The 25024-nt window shown below is 48.1% G+C and overlaps 1 protein-coding gene across 1 annotated transcript in view; it reads left to right on the top strand.

The window, feature by feature from the left end:
- The window catches only part of STPG2 (sperm tail PG-rich repeat containing 2), a 2141360-nt gene that overhangs the window by 627762 nt on the left and 1488574 nt on the right, over positions 1 to 25024 (top strand). The window contains exon 7 of the mRNA XM_085641159.1: positions 2649 to 2750. Coding sequence (XP_085497285.1) covers positions 2649 to 2750 — 102 coding nt within the window. The remainder of the gene's footprint in view (positions 1 to 2648; positions 2751 to 25024) is intronic.

Raw genomic sequence — 25024 nt, 5'->3', positions numbered from 1 at the left:
CTAAAAATGAGAAGTTACTCTTATTACTGGTTTGAACGGAAACAGACGTTTTCTCCCAAATTGTTTTTTAGGAGACATGCATTAATGCCTCATGCAATATTATCCCAGATGACTCCTGAGATAATTCCTCAAGGTCAAAGAAGGTGGATTTCTTCCCAAAAAGTTAATATAATGCTGAAATAATTTTGGTAACATTGATTTCTTCATGATATTACCCATTCCAAAGGGGACCATTACTAAAATTGCTTGTACTCCTACAATCATACCGCTTCCTGGAATTTCCAATATTTATGATACTGGGAATAATGGGTATGGTATTACTGATGAACAATTATTGTAGGACTTGTGATGTGTGGTCAGTGTTGGAAACACTGATAGATTGCTGTGCAAAAATAAATTACCCCATCCAGAGTATATGCATTTATAATTAAAAAAATCTGTTAATTGCTTAAGACGCAGAAAAAGCTCATATCTCTGATTTAATTAATGACAATATTTTATAGAGTTTTGCTTGTTTGATACACCCGACCCAAACCTAAATGATCGTGCATAACAACAGAGGAGAGACTAGTTGTGCCCATAAAATGCCATTTCAAGCAAGTGGAAATAAACATAGAAAGAAATATAAAATCCACTCCTCCCCAAATCCAGCCAAGGGTTGTCCCCGTAACCCCATTGTTTGCCTCCCTGTCCCCCTGCCCAGGTTCAGCCCTGGCCTTCGTAAGACTAAAGTTCATCCTACAGGGAGTTGCACCTGTCTCTAATTTTGCAATGTGACGTATGAATTATTAGGGTTAGTTGCAATATCTCCAGTCACAGTGGGTTGTAGCAGTGGCGGCTGGCATGTGCCAAGGGTGGCAAAAAAAAAAATAATTATAATAATAATACATTAAATAAAAGTACCTTCCTGCAACGAGGCAAAGTCCTCCGTCGTCTTCTCTCCTCAAGGCGGGCTCCCAAGCCAATCCTGGCACTGCTCTCATGTTCACGAGAGCAGCACCCTGATTGGAGGAAGCGGCCTCGCTACGCACTCATGAGGGCATTGGATGCCTGGACTCTGGGTTGAGAGGTTTAAAGTGCGCATGTCTGCCGGTCCATCGCAAGACAGCAGCCAAAGAGACATGCACACTTTGAACAAGTGCTAAAGGCAGCCCACCCTCCTTCCTGTGGCCATTTAGTAGGCCCCGCCCTGTCCTGACACTCTGTGTGGGACGGGTTCTACGAAAAATAAAATGGTGATGAATTAGCTTCAGTGGCATTTTAGTTTTCCTCTCTGGAGCATTTCAGTTGGGCGACGCTCCTCTGCTTTAACAGACAAGCCGCCCCTGGGTTGCAGAACGATCAGTCTAATGCATATTATTTAGGTAGGTTAATATTTGCGAGCCCCTGTGATTGGTGGTTATTTACGACTCCCTGTGATTGGAAACAAACTTCGGGATGGTGGTTTTCCAGGAATATCAGCTCACCATCCCTATGCTTGGATTTCCACACATAAACCTTTTTAAAGCAGCTGTGTTCCTTACAGAAACTGGTGCAGCTTTTAAAGAAAATGTTTTCAATGTAGGACAACATCAGTGGTGGTTGACCAACACGATTTACAAAGAGGAAGATGTCCCAAGAGAACACCTTCCATATATTATTACCTCATTCGAGGTGTCAGTAACTGATCAAAGGTTTGCTCTTCGTTGTTAGGAGGGACTGCCTTTTTCACCTCCACACCCCATAATTTTGATCCGGAGGGATCCCAAATTCACATTGCAAGTCAGAAAATGCTTTTCAGACTCTGAAAATAATGTTAGTGCATTGCACAAAACACCTTTGTGTTTGTAAACCGTGTGACACGGTTTGCAACTGGAAATGTTTTCAATACACCTGGCCTTTAGGGCCTAATGTAGAGTTTTTCGGACCGATGCTCCATGACAAATGAGACGGTTATCCTGTCTGCCTCACTACAAGTGCATTAGGACATAATAGATTAGCCTGTTCGCCTTATTACACATGGATTAGTATACAACACACTTGCACTAAGACGGAGGGAATATTTGTCATGGTTGTACCACGTGTCATCCGCCAAGCTCTAAATCAGGTTCTTAGTTCTTAAATTGTAATTAGATGGTGTTCTCAGCACATTGAGTCAATATTTTGAGAATGTATCTATGCTTCAGATGCTCATATAATGATTGCTGTTTACTTTTATTTGCCTGATGTTTCTAATGTTTCCCACTAATGAAACAAATATTTAAGTGGTTTTGCTTGGAGAAATAGAATGTTTAATTTCTCCTCTTTCTCTCCAATTAGGTGAACATTATTTAAACAGAGTCACATATTATAAGAAATAAAGTACCCTCAAATTACCCTCAAATGTATGGAGGGAGAATACTACAAGTTAACTCACAGTTCCCATAAGTTATTCCACCTCTTACCTCATGCCTTTATATTATCTTGGAAACCGTAGGAGATTTGCAATGTCCTAATTATGTATACTCATATGTACTTCGTGCGATATATTACTCAATGCAAGGGATTTGGAAATAGTATACAAACTTTTAGCATTTATTTGTTTTTATGTATGAGTTCCAAAAGTAAAGTGTAGTTCCAATAAAGTGCCAGTCTGTAATGCCTTTTAAGCCTTTTTTTTCTGTTTTCAGGGTGTTCCTGGGCCTGGAACGTATGATGTAGTAGGAAAGTCTGAGAAAACAAAATGTGCTCCTTCGGATGTTCCAAGGGCTCCATTTCTGTCTCTGAGTAAAGTAAGTAGCAGAATGTTTACGAATAGTTGTGTGGGTGAAAATAATTGACAGTTATTGCTTTTACTCAAACTAGAATTGGACCAGCTTTTCCATTGCCTCTTGTGGAGTTTAAAATTCACCTTTGACAGTTTGCAAGAAGATGGCTTGTTAAGCCATTCATCATTGTTACAATAGGTGTCTAAATACGTAGTGCCATTTCACTAAAATCACATCCTGTGGCCTTACTTCACAGTGACACCAGGTCCTCATTTATTTAAGTTTTGCACAGGCCGTTGCGCGACATAGCATAACGCAAAAGACGGTGCCACTTTAATTACTATTAACAATTTTAAAGTTCTGTGTGTACAACACTAAATTGCGCTGTGTTTTGTGGCTTGAATGCCCATGCAAATTTTAGGATATGTTGGTCCAGATGTTGACTTCTCCGCACGGTGGTGTAGCTGAGGGGAGAGGGGTTGTTTTGGGGGGCGGCAGAGGTGAGCAAGTCGTCTCTGTCAACTGCCACCATCTTCCCACCCCAGAGAACAAGTTGCCCATCGGCCGCCATCCCCCACCCAGAACAAGTCGTCCGTCGGATGCCCCCCCCAGCTCCTTACCTGCACCGGGAGGCAGTTAGGGGCTGCCCCAGGTGGCAGTAGGTCTAGCTACGTCTGAAAAATGGGGTTAGTCACTTGCACACCTACAGGTATACACTCTTGTAAATCTGCCCCGTAATTTCTTCATACGTTTCCCTCCTCTTTATGGCTTGATTTTGCTGGCGAGAAAGTGTTACTCACAGCCCTGCCAGGGACCACGCATCAGGTGTTAGACTAACGCATTTCAGTGTGGTGGTCCGCACTGAAATGCAAATTCACGCACAATAGGCATAGCACCTGCCTTGGCTGTCAAGTCATAATGCCGCTACGCAGGCCTGTGCGAGAGCGCTGCTCCTGGTAGGCTTTGCGGGCTGCTGGCTACAATGTATTAGTTAAAATAGGAAGTAATCCTCATGGCAACGTGCGGCAGTACGCAGGACGTGGCAATGCCAGGGCAGTGCTTACACCACAGCACGGTAATTTAAGCATAATCATGAATGATCTCTGCCTCCGCTGAGACCCAATCCCATGGACCCGTGGCGGCCGCTGGAGTCCAGAGCACGCACTGTGCAGCTACTGAGTCTGAATGCAGCTATGTTGAGACTGGAACAAGAACATTTGATTCCAGGACAACTGTTGCAACAAAAGAAAATGTTAAGTCATTTCTTTATCGGGCCAGATCGTTTTGCCTGGCTTACACTGCCCTCTTTCATTTTTTTTAAATCTAAAGAGACCTCTTGTTGCTGCTTTTATTTTAGACTTCATAAAACTCTGTATTTGCTTCGTATAACTGCTAGAAATCCTTCATCTAGGCGCTTACTGTATCACGTCAGGACTATGGTAGCAACCTTTATTTGAGTGATGCTCACCTAACGTGCCCCCTCTGGCAATTTCCATCCCCCTTCGCCAGGCCCAGCCTCACCACTCTTAAACTTTACCAGCCACCACTGTTTGCTATATTCCTTTTGGTAATAGTGGGCAGCTGCTGGGCTGAATGTGGGCCTTTGAGATAGTAATCATGTTAATTGTAGCGCTGGTGTGCACTGCAATTAACAAGAAAACTATCTCAAATGAACACGTTCAGCCACGCACTTTTAACAAAAGAAATGCAAGGTCAACATGTGATTTTGAAAGCCCAAGTTGTGTTTGACCCTGCATTCGTTTTTCTAATAGTGCGCGGCTGAATGTGAGCCTTGAGATAGTATTCTTGTTTATTGCAGCACCCTTGTGCACCGCAATTTGCATGAAAACTATTTCAAAGGCTCACATTCAGCCCCGCAGATGCCTACTACTAGCAAAGGAATGCAGAGTTCAACACAACGTGTTCTTTCAGAATCATCTGAAAGAACATGTCGCGCTTTAGATTACCACATTCCTTTTCCTAATAGTGCACGCCAGCGGGGCAGTTTGTGGGCCTTTGTAAAATTATTCATGTTAATTGCAGCGCATGACGGCGCTGCAATTAACATGAATACTTTCACAAAGGCCCACAAACTGCCCCGCTGGCGTGCACAATTAAGAAACAAATGCAGCAAGTTCAGGCGCCACTTGCTCGTAAACCCGAGCCCTCCCTAACCATACAGGGCATAAGGGAGAGGACACTTTCCTGACGCTCAGCTGTGTCCTCTCCACCATCGTCTCCAGCTCTGCCTCCGGCAACAAGGAAATTACCGTTTTCGCGCCGCTCCCGTTTTAAAAGCGGCGGCGAGAACGGACTTTCAAGCTGTGTTGTGTGTGTGTGCGCTACAATTGGGACACTGCGCTCGGGGGACTTCAGTGCGCGCGCGCGCACCCGCGCACGTTCTAGGGAACAGTGACTGTGACTCAACCTGTTGCTTGTAATGCACATGATCATCGGCTAAACTGTTAGATTGTTTTCTTTCCATCGTTGGGTTCGAACGTGTGATCCCATGCTCCAGAACGATTCCTGTGTGGTGTTGATTTTGGTCCTCACGCTCTCCGTAAGTATTGTTATTCGATCACGCTCCCCCTTCTTCGTATCGGGTCAATGCCTACACTGTCATCTGGGGCTCTCTAGTCGACTCTGGGGCCTTTTTCCCTTTCCATTCGGTCGGTTCCCACCATGCCTCCCTTTTGATGGAATGGACGCCACCTCGATACTTCCCTCTGTCGTGCGAAATTCTCCTGTGCCGACCTCCACGAGATCTGTAATCTTTGCTTCTCACCTTAGCTTATCTAAGACAAGTAGTACACAACCTTTATCAGAATTTATTAGAAGACAAACATTCTTTAAAACATTCAGACTGGGCGAAGCCCCAAGCCTAGTGTATAATATTTGAGAGCAAATCTCATAGTCACAATTTATTAAGGAGATATGTCTGAAGTTCTTTCAAATGTGAGAATCTTTGTTTTATTTTATGGAAGGAGAATGTAGAAAGGAACTCATGGCACAACTGACCTATAAGAAAGACTTTAAAAGTTCCAGTAATTTAGACTGAATTAAATAAGAAATATGAGATATGAAGTATCAGGATAGATCCTCTGCCCAAGGAGAATTAAGCAAAGAGACAACACTCTCTATGTCTTACAAATGCTTGCCATTTTCTAGAACATGAAAATGCAAGGTAATATTTTTCTGTTTGACCATCGTTAAAAATATTTTTTATTTGTCACCTTGACATGGATAGTGTCGCCACATGTAATGATTCATTGTATTATTCAAATGTTTTAGAAATATGTTTTCCAAATCAGAAACATTCTATACAATTCAATTATGTTTTGAATAATTTATGGTTACTTCTTAAATGATTAGCCATTATTTTGCCCACTTTATTTTTGCCAAGGTGATAGCTTTGATGTAGCAATTTCATTTAACACTGTTTTCAACCATAAGGTCTGCCAACATGTTTTAGTATTTAGAAATATAATGTATGTTTTATAAGAATTGAATTTGCTGAAATACAGAATAAATGAGAGACGTTACATGCAGTTTTCTTCTTAGCAACATATGAAATTTGTAAAGCTACCAATGACACTTTATATGAGTCCCAATTATTGAATACCGAATTATGTTCAGGTTAGATTATGCAAAGGGTTCTAATGTAAAGGCAGTATGCCTTTACTAGTGATGGCAACACACAGGGGATAATGTTAAATCTCCATTTTCTACCATATCTACTGTTTACGTTATGAGCAATAATACTTATCACAGTATCAGATATACATATGAAACCAATTTATGAAATAATTAGTTTAGGAGATTTGAATTTACTGGTAAAAATGTAATCAGGTCTGGTTAGTGAACCATAAGAGGAAGAGAAAAAACTGTATTCTTTAGAATCATGATTACAAATTCTCCAAAATCATACAGTGCTCTATAATTTATACAATTGAAAATGCAATATGTGTGCTATCTTAGGAAACTTTAAATTTAGATTACAAGCAGTAAGTTTGGATGGTGGTACAAAACATTCTGCCTCTTAAAAGGTTTCCTAAACAGTCTGCATTCAATGACGCACTATAAAAGATAAAACCTTTATAAATTGTAACTAACAAGATACTACAAATAAGAAGCACTGATTTAAAATAAGTCGGAGAGTATAATTCAAGTGAAGGAGGTAGCTTAGATAAAAGAAAACACTTTTAAATGATAAAAAGTAGCGAGAGCAACAGTCTTGTAGATCCACTGATAGGATTATGAAAGATAATATGAAAGATTAGAAAAAGAATAATAAATATGACATAGATAAGAAGAAAAGAAATTAAAAGAAAAGAACCAAGATTTGAAGAGCAGACGCAAGGCCAATAGACATAAAGGCAGCTAACTCATAACCTACCGATTTGTTGTTTATAATCAGTGTTGGACCCGGCCTCGTGGCGTGGTCCTTAACCCCATGGATTGTGCCCGTTCCCCGCCCCGGCCTTCACGGGCCACCCGTCTGAACTGCACCAAGGCCCTTCACCCGAAGCTGCACGCGGTCGCATACTCCTCGTGGCTCCGCCATCTTGTTGGCATCTACGTCACACTGTGCACCAGCCAGCGCAACCCCGCTCAACCCGGCCTCGACCCCAGCAAAGCCTCGACATCGAGGCACCACGAACTGGCCAGGGGGTGCCGCAGGAACCATTCATCGCCCCCGGCGGAGGACGGTATCGATGGGACCCCCAACTGTCCTCCCCTCTCGAGGTGTGATCGCCCGGCAACTCCCTTGGGCCTGGCGCCTCTCCTGCTGGGCGTCTGGCCACCTCCACCCGGCCACTCCGCCCTCCCGGGCGCATAGGTCCGGACATCAAAGGGCTCCAGACCTATATCTGGGGCGACCCCACCACAGATCGGCAGTTGTATCCCGGAATCGAGAGCCCTGCTGATTGAATCGCGGCTGACCCTACGGAGAAGAACTCTTGTCGGAACCATCACGAGCCCTGCTGACTGCGTCGCGGCTCCCTCTTGTGAACAATCTGAACCACCTGGAACATCGGAGCCCTGCTGACGCCGTCGCGGCCCAACCTCGCTGAAACCTTCCTCGGAGCCCTGCTGACGACGTCGCGGCTCGAGCTGAGCAGAAGACCATCTTGAGAGCCCTGCTGATTAAATCGCGGCTCTCCACGAACTGTACGCCAGAGCCCTGCTGACGCCATCGCGGCTCGACCCCTCCGAGATCGGAGGTCCTCCAGCTTGAGGATAAGAACTGGGCCTCAGGTACCCTCGTACCGCATTCCCGCCAAAGACTGTCCCGCTACCCCTACCCTTCCAAAGAGACATTGAGACTTTTGGTGGATCCCTCGATCCCTTCGTGTAAATATTGAACTCGTAAACTTTTATTGCTGATAAAGAATTGCTTGTCGTAAAGACAACCTCCTTGAGTCCTGTGTGGTGGTGTTACTGTGCTAGTACGTGATAGGAGAAGGATCTCTCAGGAGACTTCTCGGCAGCGCTCGGCTACTTCGTGCAGTGCGAGGGCCCCCCTTGGTGGTCTCGCCGACTCCTCGGGGTCCGCCTTCCAACATTTGGGGGCAGCGGTGGGATCCGAGCCGAACGCAGTACGTACCAGCCAGTACCCACTAGCTACCCGTCCAAACGAACAGCATCATGAGCAGCCAGGAAAACAACGCGACAATGGAGTTCCAGCCCGAACGGCTGGAGGAATATACGCACAAAGAGTTAAAACAGTTCTGCAAGGACAAAGGCATTGCAACCACCGGCCTAGGTACCAAAGAGGAGATGCAGAAGGCTCTAAGGGCATGGTGGGAGGCCGGGGCAGGCCCCTCCCAGGAAGAAGGTCCCCTGCCCCTGACTGAGACCACATCAACCGCACTGACTCCGGCAACCGGAGGAAGAAAGAGCCTGGAAACCAGCCTCTCTGAAGACGAAATACGAGAACGGGAGAAGGTCCGGAGCCACGAGCTAGAGCTCGCACGACTGCGGCTGGACGGCGAACTCCAGCTGGCAGAAAAGAAACTGGCCCTAGAGCAGCTACGGCTTCAAGAGGAGATCGAGGAGAAGAGACGACACCGGGAGTTGGAGGAGAAGAAACTGACTCTTGAGCACGAGCGCAGTCTCAAGGAGCTCGAGATCAAGGCCAAGAACGGAGGGACCAACACCCCCAGTACTAGAGACACTCTACCGCCTTCCGAGACAAAGGTACATATCCCGAAAGAGGTCGTCAAGGAGTATTACAAGAATGACGACATCCAACAATGGTTCAAGGCCTACGAGGTGGCCATGACCTCTCATCGGGTGCCCCGAAAAGACTGGGGCGCGGGCCTGTGGGGGCGGTTCCTGAGTGAGGGTCGAGACACGCTGCTCCAGCTGCCGGAGGAGGTGATGACCTCCTACGATCACATGAAGGAGGCCTTGCTCACCCGCTACGGGCTAACCGCGGAAATGTACCGCCAGCGGTTCAGAGACTGCAAGAAAATCCCGGGTACCACATGGGTGGAATATGTGGACTTTTTCAGCCGGGCCCTAGAAGGGTGGATCAAAGGGAGCAAAGTAACCACCTACGGGCAGTTGGTCGACCTCATCGTGTGGGAGCACCTCTCCAACAATTGCTTTGTGGAACTAAGACAGCACCTCCTCGACAGCAAAATGACCGACCCACGAAAACTCGCCGTCGAGGCCGATCGATGGGTCAACTCCCGGGTCCCCCGGAACTCAATGGGGGAGTACCAGAGGAACCCCACCGGACCCCCCCGCCAGCGCGGTGGAGGGGGAGGGCCGAACAGGAACCGAGACCCTCCCGCCGGGGCCCCCAGGAGCCCCCCTCGAGGACCACCGCAGCAACAACTCTCTCCGAGCCTAGCCCGAAGGGGGGCGCCCCCGGCCAGACCCGGACCACGGCCACCAGTGACCTGCTACGGCTGCCAACAAACCGGACACTATGCCAGCGATCCGGTCTGCCCCCTGAACCGAAGAAACGGGGCCGGCGGGCCCCCGCCCCGACAGCTGGTGGCCGCCGCCCTGGGAGAAGGAGAAGAGGAAGAGGAGACCCTCGACCGAGGAAACACTGAGTGGGAGCCGGCAGCCATGTCCCTGGTCTGCCTGGGTAGCCGAGAAATGGTACCCTGCACCCCCATCCCAAGCAACACCCAGAAGTACCGGCAGCAGGTCACGGTCAATGGACAACGGGCCGAAGCCCTTCGTGACACAGGCGCCAGTATCACCGCTGTCCGCTGCCACCTGGTGACCCCTGAACAGATTCTACCGAATGTCCTGTGCCCCGTACGGACGGCCGACAACAGTGAAAGCCTGTGCCAGATGGCCCTGGTCCCCTTTGAGTGGGGAGGGGTGACGGGCCTGCTGAAGGTGACGGTGCGCGACGACGCCCCTGTCGACTGTCTCCTGGGGAACGACTTGGAGAGTTCCCCCTGGGCTCAAGTGGAGCGACGAGAGCACCTCCGCATGTTGGGACTGGCTGACTGGGCCTGCGCCATCACCCGGTCCGTGACCGCCCGGGCCCCCCGCTCATCCTCGACCTCCGGGGCCGCCCAGGCCGAGGGGCTCACACCCCCTCCCACCAGCAGCGAGGAGGAGGCGGACACCGACCCTGGACCCAGCGAATCCTCCCCCGAGGAGATGGCGTCCCCGAGCGCCCTACCAGAACTGGCACAATGGCGACATGAAGGGGGCCCCACCCGAGAGCAGTTCTAGCAAGAACAGCAGTCCTGTCCCTCTCTCGAAGGGGTCCGACAACAGGCGACCGCGCAAGCCGACGGTGACCAGACCGGCACCCACTGGGTCTACTGGGCCGAGGGCCTGTTGTACAGTGAACAGAAAGTGGCAGACCTCGGGGCCAGCCGCGTGTTGGTGGTCCCCCTCCGCTTCCGGGAGTTCCTTCTCAACCTGGCACATGATGTGCCCCTCGCCGGACACTTGGGGCAAGACAAAACGTACAGTCGTCTGGTGACCCACTTCTACTGGCCCCGGATGCGGAGAGACGTGGACAACCACTGCCGGTCCTGCCAGACCTGCCAAGCCAGCGGGAAGTCGGGGGGTCGGGTCAAGGCCCCCCTCCAGCCCTTTCCAGCCGTCAGCACCCCGTTCGAACGGGTCGGAATCGACATTGTGGGGTCCCTGGACCCCCAAACCGCCCTGGGCCACCGCTTCATCCTGGTCCTCGTGGACCACGCCACCAGGTACCCGGAGGCGGTCCCGCTAAGAACCATAACGGCCCCTGTGGTAGGCCGGGCCTTGATGGGGATCTTCTCCCGAGTGGGATTCCCCAGCGAAGTGGTGAGCGACCGCGGCACGAACTTTATCTCCAGGTACATGCGGTCCCTGTAGCAGCAGTGCGGGGTCACATACAAGTTCACGACCCCCTATCACCCTCAGGGGAACGGACTGGTTGAGCGGTTCAACCGAACATTAAAAGGGATGATCCAGGGCCTGGAAGAGCCCCTCAGGCGGAGATGGGATGTTCTGCTGCCGTGCCTCCTGTTTGCCTATCGGGAGGTCCCGCAGAAGTCCCTGGGGTTCAGCCCGTTCGAGCTATTGTATGGACACCCGGTCCGCGGACCGCTCAGCCTGGTCAAGGAGGGTTGGGAGATGAAGCCCCAAGGCGCCCCTCCTGACGTCTACCGATACCTCCTGACTCTCCGGAACCAGACCCGCAAGTTCCGAGCCATGGCCGAAGCCAACCTCGAGGCCAGCCAGGAGGACATGAAGCGGTGGTACGATCGGAACTCCTCTACCATCGAATTCGAGCCCGGACAGAAGGTATGGGTCATGGCCCCGGTCGAACCCGGCGCCCTCCAGGACAAGTGGGCCGGGCCCTTCAAGGTAGTGGAGAAGAAAAGTCCCGTCACTTACCTGGTCGACCTGGAGTCCCCCCGGAACCCCCTCCGGGTCTTACATGCGAACAGGCTAAAACCCCCCTTTGCCCGGACCGAACTGAGCCTGCTGCTGGCGACCGACGAGGGGGGCGAGGACGACTCCGAACCCCTGCCTGACCTCTTGCAGTCCAACATTCATGACGGATCGATCGAAGGGGTCCAACTCGCCTCTTCCCTGACTCCGGAACAGCGCAACGACTGCCAGCGACTGCTGCGGGACTACGCAGCCCTCTTCTCCCTCACCCCGGGGGTGACCCACTGGTGCGTCCACGACGTCGACACTGGGGAGAGCCCCCCCGTGCGACACAGAGCCTACCGGGTGCCTGACCGAGTGCGGGCCTGCATCCAGGCCGAAGTAACGAAGATGCTGGCCCTGGGGGTCATCGAACCCTCCGACAGCCCTTGGGCCAGCCCTGTCGTCCTGGTGCCCAAGGCCGCAGCTCCCGGCCACCACCCAGAGTTGCGATTCTGCGTGGACTACCGAGCCCTGAATGCAGTAACCAAGACAGACGCCCACCCGATGCCCCAGGCCGACGAACTCATCGACCGCCTAAGGGCCGCTCGCAACTTGAGCACGCTGGACCTTACCGCCGGGTACTGGCAAATCCAGCTCACCCCCGGCGCCCAAGAAAGATCCGCCTTTTCGACCCCGGATGGGCATTACCACTTTCGGGTGATGCCCTTCGGAATGAAGAACGCCCCGGCCACCTTCCAAAGACTGGTGAACAAGGTTTTGGCCGGGCTTGAGGCCTTCAGCGCGGCCTACCTAGATGACATTGCCGTGTACACCAACCACTGGGCCGAGCACCTCCTTCACCTGAAAGCCGTCCTGGCCGCCCTCCAGCGGGCCGGGCTCACAATCAAGGCCAGCAAATGTCAAGTCGGCCACGGATCCGTGACCTACCTGGGCCATCAAGTGGGGAGCGGGCAGGTGGCCCCCCTCCAAGCGAAGATAGATGCCATCCAGACCTGGGAACCCCCCACTACCCAGACCGCTGTCCGGGCCTTCCTGGGCCTCACCGGATACTACCGGCGGTTTATCCGGGACTATGGGAGCATTGTTGGCCCCCTCACAGAGTTAACGTCCAAAAAGCAGCCCCAGAAGGTACACTGGACACTCCGCTGCCAAACAGCCTTCGACACCTTAAAGACAGCCATGTGTACTGCTCCGGTGCTGCAAGCCCCGGACTACCAGAAGGAGTTCGTGGTACAGACGGACGCCTCCGAGTATGGGATCGGGGCCGTCCTATCCCAAGCCGACGAAAAGGGGCTCGACCGACCAGTGGCCTTCATCAGCCGACGACTACTGCCCCGAGAGCAACGCTGGAGCACCATATTGAGCGTGAGGCCTTCGCTGTGGTGTGGGCCCTCAAGAAGCTCCGGCCCTACCTCTTTGGTACCCACTTCCGGGTCCAGACCGACCACCGGCCCTTGCGGTGGTTAATGCAAATGCGGGGCGAGAACCCCAAGCTGCTGCGGTGGTCCATCTCGCTACAAGGGATGGACTTTGACGTCGAACACCGGCCCGGCAATGACCACGCCCACGCCGACGGCCTGTCCCGCTTCTTCCGCCTTGACGAGGAGAATCCCCAAGGAGATGGGTGACTCTCCATGCCTTCGGCTGGGGGGGACGCCTGTTGGACCCGGCCTCGTGGCGTGGTCCTTAACCCCATGGATTGTGCCCGTTCCCCGCCCCGGCCTTCACGGGCCACCCGTCTGAACTGCACCAAGGCCCTTCACCCGAAGCTGCACGCGGTCGCATACTCCTCGTGGCTCCGCCATCTTGTTGGCATCTACGTCACACTGTGCACCAGCCAGCGCGACCCCCCTCAACCCGGCCTCGACCCCAGCGAAGCCCCGACATCGAGGCACCACGAACTGGCCAGGGGGTGCCGCAGGAACCATTCATCACCCCCGGCGGAGGACGGTATCGATGGGACCCCCAACTGTCCTCCCCTCTCGAGGTGTGATCGCCCGGCAACTCCCTTGGGCCTAGCGCCTCTCCTGCTGGGCGTCTGGCCACCTCCACCCGGCCACTCCGCCCTCCCGGGCGCATAGGTCCGGACATCAAAGGGCTCCAGACCTATATCTGGGGCGACCCCACCACAGATCGGCAGTTGTATCCCGGAATCGAGAGCCCTGCTGATTGAATCGCGGCTGACCCTACGGAGAAGAACTCTTGTCGGAACCATCACGAGCCCTGCTGACTGCGTCGCGGCTCCCTCTTGTGAACAATCTGAACCACCTGGAACATCGGAGCCCTGCTGATGCCGTCGCGGCCCAACCTCGCTGAAACCTTCCTCGGAGCCCTGCTGACGACGTCGCGGCTCGAGCTGAGCAGAAGACCATCTTGAGAGCCCTGCTGATTGAATCGCGGCTCTCCACGAACTGTACGCCAGAGCCCTGCTGACGCCGTCGCGGCTCGACCCCTCCGAGATCGGAGGTCCTCCAGCTTGAGGATAAGAACTGGGCCCCAGGTACCCTCGTACCGCATTCCCGCCAAAGACTGTCCCGCTACCCCTACCCTTCCAAAGAGACATTGAGACTTTTGGTGGATCCCTCGATCCCTTCGTGTAAATATTGAACTCGTAAACTTTTATTGCTGATAAAGAATTGCTTGTCGTAAAGACAACCTCCTTGAGTCCTGTGTGGTGGTGTTACTGTGCTAGTACGTGATAGGAGAAGGATCTCTCAGGAGACTTCTCGGCAGCGCTCGGCTACTTCGTGCAGTGCGAGGGCCCCCCTTGGTGGTCTCGCCGACTCCTCGGGGTCCGCCTTCCAACAATCAGGCATTGCATTAAAAGAAACTAGTATCAAGTAGAACCAGCTCGAAAGGTGTCAGTCTCTTCCACCTATGTTGTTTCTTATCCTGCTCGAGCTTCACATGATTACCAAATGTAGTGGCTCTTTTATTATGAGTGATGTTAAAAATGCTTTGGTGTTTAATACTAGGTGTTAAGCTCATTTGCTTTAGAGTAGCCTTCATTGCCAGTGAATCATTTTTGTGAAGTGATCAAGCTCAAACAAGATCCTGAAATAATAAATTGGCAGAGTATGCTTATTTTTTTTGCATTTGCTGTTAAATTGACTTGAATAAGATCAGCCTATTTCAGAGAGAGAGAATAATAACAATAACTCTAGGACTCGCAGATTTGCTGATAGATGTGTGTTTCCTCCAAGACGATGTGCTATCTATAACCGTTTAGATGAACAAATTCTAAGACCAACTATTAATGGTATAAATTATTTTCGGAAGGTCAAAATTAATCACCTTCAGGTATGCTGTAAAGTCCCAAGTTGTTATGCCTATTTCAATTTTCCATCTTCTGCGCATATTTTTATAGTAGTACTGCCTTCAACTTCAAATTAATGATTCTATCAGATGCATCTAGAGCATAACTAATACTCTGCTCACCATTCACAATACTCATTTACATGGCCACCCATGTATCATCTGTTTGCTGTAGCTTTTTATTATTTCACCTATACATGTTTGAAGAGCCATAACTTAATTGAGTATTTAGTCCAATACATTGTTAGAAGTTGATTACATGGGGGCTCGATGGTCGTTCTTGACTCTTTTGGATTTTACACCAGAGATTAACCAATAAAATAGTTGCTCATAGTAGTGAGTTAGTAACAAGATGAACGCAACAATTAAGCCCTCAACACCTGACACCACACGTGGCCTGGTAGTAAATAATGTACTCTAATAAAAAATATGCCGCTCAACGGTAGAGCAGCATTTTGTCAGTACTCGACTTTAAAAACAATAAACAACAATCCTAGGATGTCTTAAATCATATTCACATATGACTGTAATATTGAAGAATGACTATAAATATAATTAATTAAACAGAAATATATTACTGCAACATCAGAAACATTTCAGGGACATTAAGTACTGCACATGAGCAAAACCAGAGGACAAGCAACGTTATACTATCTGACACATTGACCAGCAGCTTATCAGATCTTGATAAATGATTGTGAGTGGTATAACATGTGGAAGCAAAGGAGAACTGAATATTGAGATGCAGAGATTTCACAAGGTATTACATATGAAATGCAGGTAGATCCAAAATATTTCTATTAGAGGCACTTGTCAACAATGTGTGCAGCAAAACAGATCAATATGATTTAACCAAAACATGTACTGGTCATTGCAAGAAGAGATTTCTTCAGATATGGTGCAAATGGTTAAGAAGAGCGGCTGGTTAGCATTGCATGTTAGAAATGGGATTCATGGTTTGCTGAGGTATGCACCTAGGCCAGGCAGAAACCACCACTCTAATCAGGATAAGCCAGATACACAATAAGATACCTGTGCTCACCCTCTGGTAGCTTGGCACAGAACAGTCAGGCTTATCTACAAGGCAAAGTGTAAAGTATTTCTGCAATACACACACACACACACAGCCATACACACATACACACACAAACAGTAACACAATGAAAACACCACAAAAAGACTACACAGATTTAGAAAAATAGAGGAATATTTATTGTAGCAAAATGAGACCAAAGCAACTAAGCTCCAATCAGTAGAATTTGAGATATTATTTTTTAAAGATTAAATGCAAAAATAGTTCTTAGAAGTAACTAGTGGTCAAAAGGTTACTTAAGGTTGTGAGTGAACAGTGCAAATCCAAAGTTCAGGCCGACCGCTATGGAGGGCAGGCCGGCTACAAGACCTACCTAGGGCCCGCTGAGAAAGTATCTTGGTTGGAGAAATACGTCGAAGCTGAGGGCTCGATGCATCGATCTTTTTCACACAGTCGGTTCGCTGCATCGTCATCGAGCTTCGCTGAAGTGAAGGCAATGCATCGTAATTGAGCTGCACAGAGCATTGTCATTGAGCCGTGCAGGCTGTGAAACTGCTGTCATCAGGCAGCTGCTGCGAATGCGTTGAAGAGCGATGCGGCAGAATGTCTCATGTAGTTAATGCTATGCATCGATTTTTGATGAAAACAGCTGCAGAACCGACTTCTGATGCCCAGAACTTGGAGGGGGGCACTTCAGGCAAGGGTAGGAGTCACAGAAGACAGGGTCTAGTAGCTCCAGCAGAATTGTAGGAAGTTCTTTGTGTCCCTGAGACTTCAGAAAACAGGAGGCAAGCCAGCAAGCCCTAAGAGTTCACTTGGAGGGAAGGCAGAGTCCTTCCAGTAGAGCCAGGGAGGAGCAGGCAGCAGGGTAACAACCAGAAAAACAGTCCTTCCAGAAAAGCAGTTCAGTTGAGTCTTTTAAGCAGCACAGCAGTCCTTCTGACAGAGCTCAGGCCAAGATCCAGAAGTGTCTGATTAAGGTGGTCAAAGACCCAATACTTATTCCCAAAATACCATTGATGTAGGGGGTGACTTCAAAGGAACTCTTAAGTGCATTAGAATCACTTTCATCCCAGTCCTGTCTGCCATGCTAACCCTGGGGGGTAAATCAATGATTTATGTGTGTTCAGGAAACTACCTATTGAAGTGTAAGTTTCAGCCCCCCCCCCCATTTCACTCTGCCCAGGAGGATCCATCTGAATGCAGATGAATGCAGATGAGTGCTCAAAATGCAGATGAGTCTCGCATTCCTGTGTTTGTGGCTGTCAAGAGGAAATGCACAAAGTATAGCTGTTACACATCCCAGACGTGTATTGGAGACAGGCTGTCAGGGGAGAAGGAGCAGTAAGTACAGAGAAATGTCCATTTTCCAAAATTGGCATTTCCAAAATAGTAAGTTGAAATCCAACTTCACCAGTAAGGAGGATTTATCATTACCATTCCAAACATATCAAACATGAAAATGCTACTTCTCTCTCATCAGGAATCTCAGAATAATAGTATATTAGGGAATTCCCAATGCTGACCTAAGAGAGGGGTAGGCCTCACAGTAGTGAAAAATAAAATAGGCTGTTTGTCACTGCCAGGACATGCAAAACATAAAGGTACATGTCCTACCTTTTATGTACATAGGACCCTGCCCATAGGGTTACTTAGGGCCTCCTTTAGGAGTGACTGATAGGCAATAAAAGTGAGTTTTAAGGCTTGGCAAGTAGTTTTAAATGCAAAGTTGAAGTGGCAGTTAACTGCACACACAAGCACTGCAGGAGCAGTCCTGAGACAGGTTCCGTGGATGGCACAATCAGTGCCGAAGTCCACTAGTACCATTTGAAGTACAGTCCCTGAGTATATGGTATGCCACTTTACAATGGACCTACCAGTACAACAAAGATGCCAATGGGGTATAAACCAAAGTCATCATGCTTAGGGAAGAAGCACATGAACGTTAGCACTGGTTAGCATTGGTAAAGTGATCAGAGTCCTAAGACCAATAAAATGAATCAACAAAAATAATGGGAGGTAAAAGGCAAAAGTTGGGGGAATGAACACCCTAAGGATGACAAGTTTAACATTGCATGAGGGTGTGGAGCAGCAGCCGATGCACAAGGCAGTTAACAGTAAGACTGAATACACCCACTAATTATGAGTGTACCAAGAGCGTTAATTATCACTGAGCACACTGATTTGTAACTCAAAAGGTGAATCTGCACAAAGAATAAATGCAGTCATAGAAAACAACCAGCAAAGCTGTCAGTAGGCATACCTCAGCTGTCAACAATCCAGGTAAACCATTTAATAAATTTGGCCAGTACTCAGGTGACTGTTGGTATGAGGGAGCATCCATGATGAGACATGTTTAACTTTGCACACTTTCTCCTTGAGTGCAGAGATGAATGCAACAGAGCTTTCATGTGCAAAATAGTGGCTTAAATGTGCTGCTGCAGCAAAAATGCAGAAAATAACAAAAATGCACCAGCTTTGCTTCAGATAAATATAGACCTCTTCAGTAGGATACCTTACAGTAGCAGGCACCTTGAATTGCGATTAGCCTTCAGAAGGGGTGAGTGGTTTTAGGGATCTGGTAAAAATACTAAGACCTTCCTTGAATATAGGGCTTTGGGCGTCCTCTGCACATATTTAGCTTTATGGGCATACTGTTGCAGGTGTACCCAGTATGTTCATTTCACCTTAGAGGTTGAGGTGAGTGGGCTTTGTGCATGTTCTCATTTACAATTTAAACTTTGAGACTGCTTACTATTTCTTCTTACTTTTAGCTCAAATGTCTTTGGTAAAGGTGTCTCAGTTTGAACAGTTCCTCCTTTTTAGTTGCATACTCCTTTCTAATCTTGGTCAACTGGACTGTCTCTACTAGCACCAGTGACATTTTACACAGTCTAAAGTGTCCTCTGCAGATGTCTACTTTTCTTCTTCATCGACTAAATTTACGTCAACCAACTGAGTTTGTTTTCAAGAACTAAGACTATATTAGCCCCATTGCTCCCATGCGTTGCTGTAAGGATTCGTTAAAGAGAAGGGAAAGCTCTTTGTTGCATGTAGAAAGGGGGGTTGGTAGGTTATGATTACTACTGATATATGTAGCAATTTTCTTTTGGGGTAACTGAACTGGACAAGAGGGAGTGCGGAAGTGGATATGCAGTAATGGGAAAATAAAGAATAGTTTGTTTCACAGTAGTGGAATGCATTTTAACCTATCAATTGGCTCCTACCTTCAGAACACATGGTATTACAAGCAGTAGTAAACTGTATACTGTACATGACAGGGAGATGTAAACTTGCGGTATATATTGCAGTTTCTTTATTTTTCCTCGTGGTGCAGTGCCTTCTGGGATTAGGCCAAGTACACTGCTTAATTTGTAAAATATTAAGTGCCAGGGCCCCCATCAGAGGGCACTGCAGCCTACACCTCCCATTGCCCTTGCCAGTGCCGCCAAGGACAGTACCAAACCAGCTACTAAACATCACACTCCTACAAGTGTGACAGTTCAAACTATTCCAGGCCCCCAAAGCTATAAGATTAGCATGGGTGGCAGGTCAAAGTAATTTTAATGTCTATTGAATTAGTAAACAACTGTTGTTGTACTCACTCTAAATCAGACAAACAGCCCACCATGTGGCAGACCGTCATAAGTGCCGGTGCTGCCAATTAGGTGCCTGTGCCAAACACCAGAAACCACTGGCTCAAATTAAGCACTGGCCAAGTATAGGAAAGTGGTATCTTTTGCATGCTTCAACTCTTTATTGTTCACTCCACAGCTTGCAGTAATCTGTTCACTGCAACAGATGTTGTGTATGGTGGCTGTTCTGTCACAGTCAGCATCAGAAAAATGGGTGGCCTCTGCTACCTACACACATTATGTTGTTTGTTCTTCAGTTCTCATATCTAGTCACTGTCTTTGAGTGGAGGGGTTCTATGAACAACTGCAGGAAATTGACGAGGGTGCTCCTACCTGTTGGCTGATCCTGAGGGCTGGCGGATCTTTGCTGCTGCATGTCTCTGCTCCTCTTCGCCGCTGCGGTGGTGTGAGGGGCGACTGAGGAGGGCCCAGTAAAACTACTTTGCGCCAGAACGCGCTTTAAAATCAACACCGCCCTCGGCAGAGCGGGTTCTACGAACAACTGCAGGAAATTGACGAGGGTGCTCCTACCTGTTGGCTGATCCTGAGGGCTGGCGGATCTTTGCTGCTGCATGTCTCTGCTCCTCTTCGCCGCTGCGGTGGTGTGAGGGGCGACTGAGGAGTGACTGAGGAGGGCCCAGTAAAATTACATTGCCCAGGCTCCCTGCTAATCGGCACGGATACCGGAAGCGGCATTTCGCGCCAAAACGCGCTTTGAAATCAACACCGCCCCCCGCATCGCGGGACCGCGCGCGGGCGGCACCGGGAGAAGCCCGGGACAAGGGCGGGACCGTCTGTGGCCGTCCGGGGCCAACGGAGGCCGGGCTGGGCCACCCCCCTAATTGGATGTAAGTTACTGCGACATTTATATTCGCGGGGACTATTGGCACCTTGTTGCATGCTGTGGATTCTGACTTGTTGTATTACGCTGATTAGGTCTGTGTCCTGCGCATGCTATATAAAGTGGTCCCGTGGTGTGCAGTTGGCATTCGCACTCTGCACTTTAAGGACCCAGGATTACTGGATTTGCTCTCACATAGAATCCTTACTAATTAGCGTTCAATTTAAGGTGTCTTATCTGTGGTATATAATTATTTTTATCTTATGTCCAATGTATATATTGGCGGTATCATTCCATAGTAAGTGCTATTTTAACTGGTAGTTATTGTTTTCTTTGTTATCTTTTATCTTAAGGCAGCATGTCTAAGTCAACTGGGACTCCTCGTCCAATTGTGTCTACAATCGATAACTATTTAGTTAAAGTTGTAGACAAGATCAACAAGGAACGTAGACTATCCCTAGGTTTGACCAGTAACTGTGGCCCTGAGTTTACGAGCCAATTAGTCTCTGTTGAGATCCATTCCTCTGATGATAGCCAAGTATTGGCTCCTATAGTTTCCCCAGCGATGGTGGGTGTATGCGCAATTGAGTCAACTCAGTATCCCCTGCCAGATACCGATTTGTTCAAGGTATCTGATATTAGTGAGTCTCCTAATGTTACTGTTGTCTCGACCCCTGTAGTCCCCAAAATGCATAGAGTGTTAAGATCAGGGTCACACCTTAATAGATTTGTTCCACCTAAAAAGGGGGGCCGCAAAAGTAAAAAGAATACGGTTTCTAGTGCAGGCTCCCCTGAGCATACCTGTTTAAATAATGGTGATAACTCTACTCACATGATATTAGCCCCAGATCAGCTCGAGTTGTTAATTGGTATGATCGACAGCAAGTTAGATAAAATTATCATACCTCTTTTAGATAAACTTGAGGCTGTATCCAGGGAAGTGAACAGACTGGGTGAACTGGTGCAATCCGGACTTAACTCCTATAATAGCCCTCAACCGCTCGTTGCGGTAAGTGGGACTGCGGGTTTACCGGGTAAACACGTGCAACAATCCAAAGATTTATCAACTACTGGCCAGATATGTGCGGGTTCTACTTTTCCCTCACAGCCAACGAGAGGGATCAATCCTACTAATGAACGGCAGGGCTTTGTTGGTAATTTAACACGACCCGTTCTTGGGGATATATCTAGTGCTATTCCAGCTAAGCCTTCCTGCCCTAATGGCACCTCTCCTAACACAGTTATCCATGATCTAGGTAACACAAATAGGATTCCAGGAAGGGAGAAGTTTAATAATTGTGGCCTCCCCCAACCTAATCTGCCACCTGATTGCGCACCTTATGTGGCAGTTCTGACCAACGTGCCACCCATCAGAGAGGACGGGCCCTACCGTTCTGTGGAATCACATGATTCCCTCAAAAACAAAACTGTGGCATGGCTTAACCGTGAATGCGGCTTTCCTGTGGCTATGGCGGACCAGATTTTGGTTACTACCAGAACCAATTGGATCGGAATGTCCCCTAAAAACATTCCCGGTGATTGTGTTATTATCAATTTTAGTACCCCCCACCTTGCAACGACAGCTCTGATTCGTGCTATGTCCCGCCCCAGCACTGACCAGGGTATCTTACTCCGTCCCCTTGGCTTTTTCTATAGTCAACATATTGAGCACTTTTCAGCGCACTTGGGGGGAGGGAGACTGCGGGGAGAAGAGGGGTTTAGTTCGACAAACAGCCAGGTTGTTACTGTTAACCGTTTTCAATGCTTGAGCGGGTTGGACCAAAATGACTGACAGGAGATGGGTGTCGTCTTCGGGTCAATAGAAGACCCCATATCAATGGATAAGACGGGCTTCCCCGCCGTCTGCACGGAACCCCAAACAGAGGTGGGTGGGGTACCCCCGGAACCCCCGGGGAACCAAGACTTGTTGGCTAGAGGTCTAAATATATGTGTACCAGGGCTGGAGGTGGAAATTCCTGTAGTCTGTACGCCCCTGGGAGAGGAGGGAGATTCATCAGGTAATCCTGTGTTAGATGAGGAGACTTTCAACATTGTCTCCTCCCAACAGGGTAGCAACTGTACGAATTTGGGGACAGGTATCCATGCCTCATCTGGTTGTTATATTGTAAGTTGGAATATTGTTGGAATTAGATCGAAAGCAGATAGTCTGGGGTGGTTGGAATTTTTGGATCTTTTTGACATTATCTGTTTACAGGAAACTTGGTGTACTGATTTTAAAGGCTATAGTGGTTTTAATTCATACCAGCTTCCCGCTATTGGCTCGGTATCGGGAAGAGCTAAGGGGGGCTTACTTGTCTTGATCTCAGTTAAAGCCCCTTTGTCGGTCATTAAATATGTTCAAGTCAGGGCTTACTCCCAGATTTTATGGCTGCATATAAGTGGAGGTAGGAACATTCTTTTAATCAATTTTTATAATAATTGTTATACCGATTTCAGGGATCAGCCGGTTAAAGATCTTTCAAAGGCACTGGAAGACTTTTTCAAGGACTCCAACGAAGTCTTTGACATGTTCTTCGCAGGGGATTTCAATATTACTACCTGTCCTTTCTCAGAGGTCAATGTTTGCGGATTGGTGGACGCTCATGAGGACGGGATTCTCCATTTCCAACACAATTCTTATGGAGACGCCCTAAATAACTTCCTTGCCTCATATAACATGAATATCATGGCCAATGAGAAAAACGCTAAGGGGGATATTTGTCCTACCTTCATAGGCCGGGGAACGAATTCAGTAATAGATTTTATCTGTATTTCCCCGGGTCTTGAGGCCTGGATTACGGCCCCAAAAGTAATAGATATTCAACTTAGTGACCATAACTGCCTGGTAGTAAAGGCTAAGTTGTGGAAAAAGGATGATGTTAGTATCCCGGGCCGCATTGTTAATAGTATTGAGGCTGAGCGCCCCAACGGCACAAGACTCAGATGGAAGGGGGATAAGGCAGACATTATGTCTGATTTTATTATAACCAGTTGCCTGGTAGATATTATCGCGATCCTAGAAGATAATTTAGGTACCCCTTGCTCTATTGAGCATTTTATTAGTATTAACGCGGCCATCAACCTAAAACTTACAGGTACATGCAAACATAAGGAGGATCGACCGCGGGGTTGGTTCAACTCAACTTGCACCTTGGCCTTGAGGGAGCTGAAATCTGCTCTATCAGTTAAACCTAGAGATAAGGATGTGGTTGTAGATTTAAGAGCCAGATACAAAGAAACCCTTAAAAATAGGAAAATGGAACTCCGGTAGGAGGCATGGGACAATTTGACTAAGTCAGCTGAATTGAATAACTGTTCCCTGATCTGGAATACTGTCAATTCTCCATTTCTTAAAGATAACAAAATTCCGGAATTAACTTCCAATGTCATGCAGGCAGAGTGGATCTCGCATTTTTCTAAAACTTTTCAGTCAGATGGTGCATCTAAAGTTCCAGGGAATCAATGGCCGCATATCCCATTAAATTTTACGGTACAAGAGGTTTTAGATAGTATACGGGACAGTAAAGGGGGGAAAGCACAAGGCCCATATGGGGTCCCAATTGATGTGTATAAATTGGTCCCAGAAATATGGGGGCCTCTGCTTACCAATATTTTTAATGCAGCTGTCAGTAATGAGATGCCCCCGACTTGGGTAGAATCCATCCTAATCCCAATTTTCAAGAAAGGCAATCGTGGGGAAGCCAAGAATTATCGACCAATCTCCCTGTTGGATTCTTCTGTAAAAGTTATGAGCCGAGTGCTCCTGGTGAGATTGGAGGAATGGGCAGAGGAAAATGGTATTTTAGCCAAGAGCCAGTTTGGCTTTAGAAAGGGTCGTGGTACGATCAAGCAATGTTTAAATTTAGAACTGCTCGTCGGTATATACACCTTGGCTAAGACCGGCACTATTTACCTCTGCTTTGCGGATCTAAGTAGTGCCTTCGATCTGGTGGACCACGGCATTCTCTGGGAAAAGTTGCTAGAAATGGGGGCCCGGAGGGTATTGTCTTCTTTTTAGCCCGCCTATATACCAAATTAAGAGCATGTGTCCGTTTTGGTTCACAAGGTGAATGTACACCCATGTTTAAGATTGGGCGTGGAATACGCCAGGGTTGTGTGCTAGCCCCATTGCTTTTTATACTTTTTATTAACGAGATTGATTCCTTTCTTAAATCTTTGGCAGTGGATGCTCCCAAAATCAATAACGAATATGTCCCCGTGTTACTTTACGCGGATGACGTGGTTTTAATTTCACGTACACCATACGGTCTTCAACAGCTGCTGGATGGTTTTATGCAATTCATTAAAAGCAGAAAGTTAGTTTTAAACAAATCTAAAACTTATGTTATGGAATGTGGCCATAGGATTGGAAAGAAACAGCCCTCCTTTTTTATAGAGGGTCAAAAGGTTCAGGCTGTTGATAACTTTTCATATTTGGGGGTTACCTTTTCAAATAAAAACACCTGGGTAAATGAACATAAGAATGTACGGTCTAAAATGGCCAGGAGCGCTTTTGGAATTTTCACTATGGCTACTAACTTGGGAGACAGGCGGGTAAACGACATGCTGAAAAGTTTCCAATCACAGTGTGTCTCAATCGCCTTGT

This window comes from Triturus cristatus, chromosome 2_2, assembly GCF_964204655.1.
Source record: "Triturus cristatus chromosome 2_2, aTriCri1.1, whole genome shotgun sequence".
Classification (NCBI taxonomy): Eukaryota; Metazoa; Chordata; class Amphibia; order Caudata; family Salamandridae; genus Triturus; species Triturus cristatus.
Note: the sequence above shows the minus strand (reverse complement) of the source record. Positions and strands in the feature narration are given on the sequence as shown.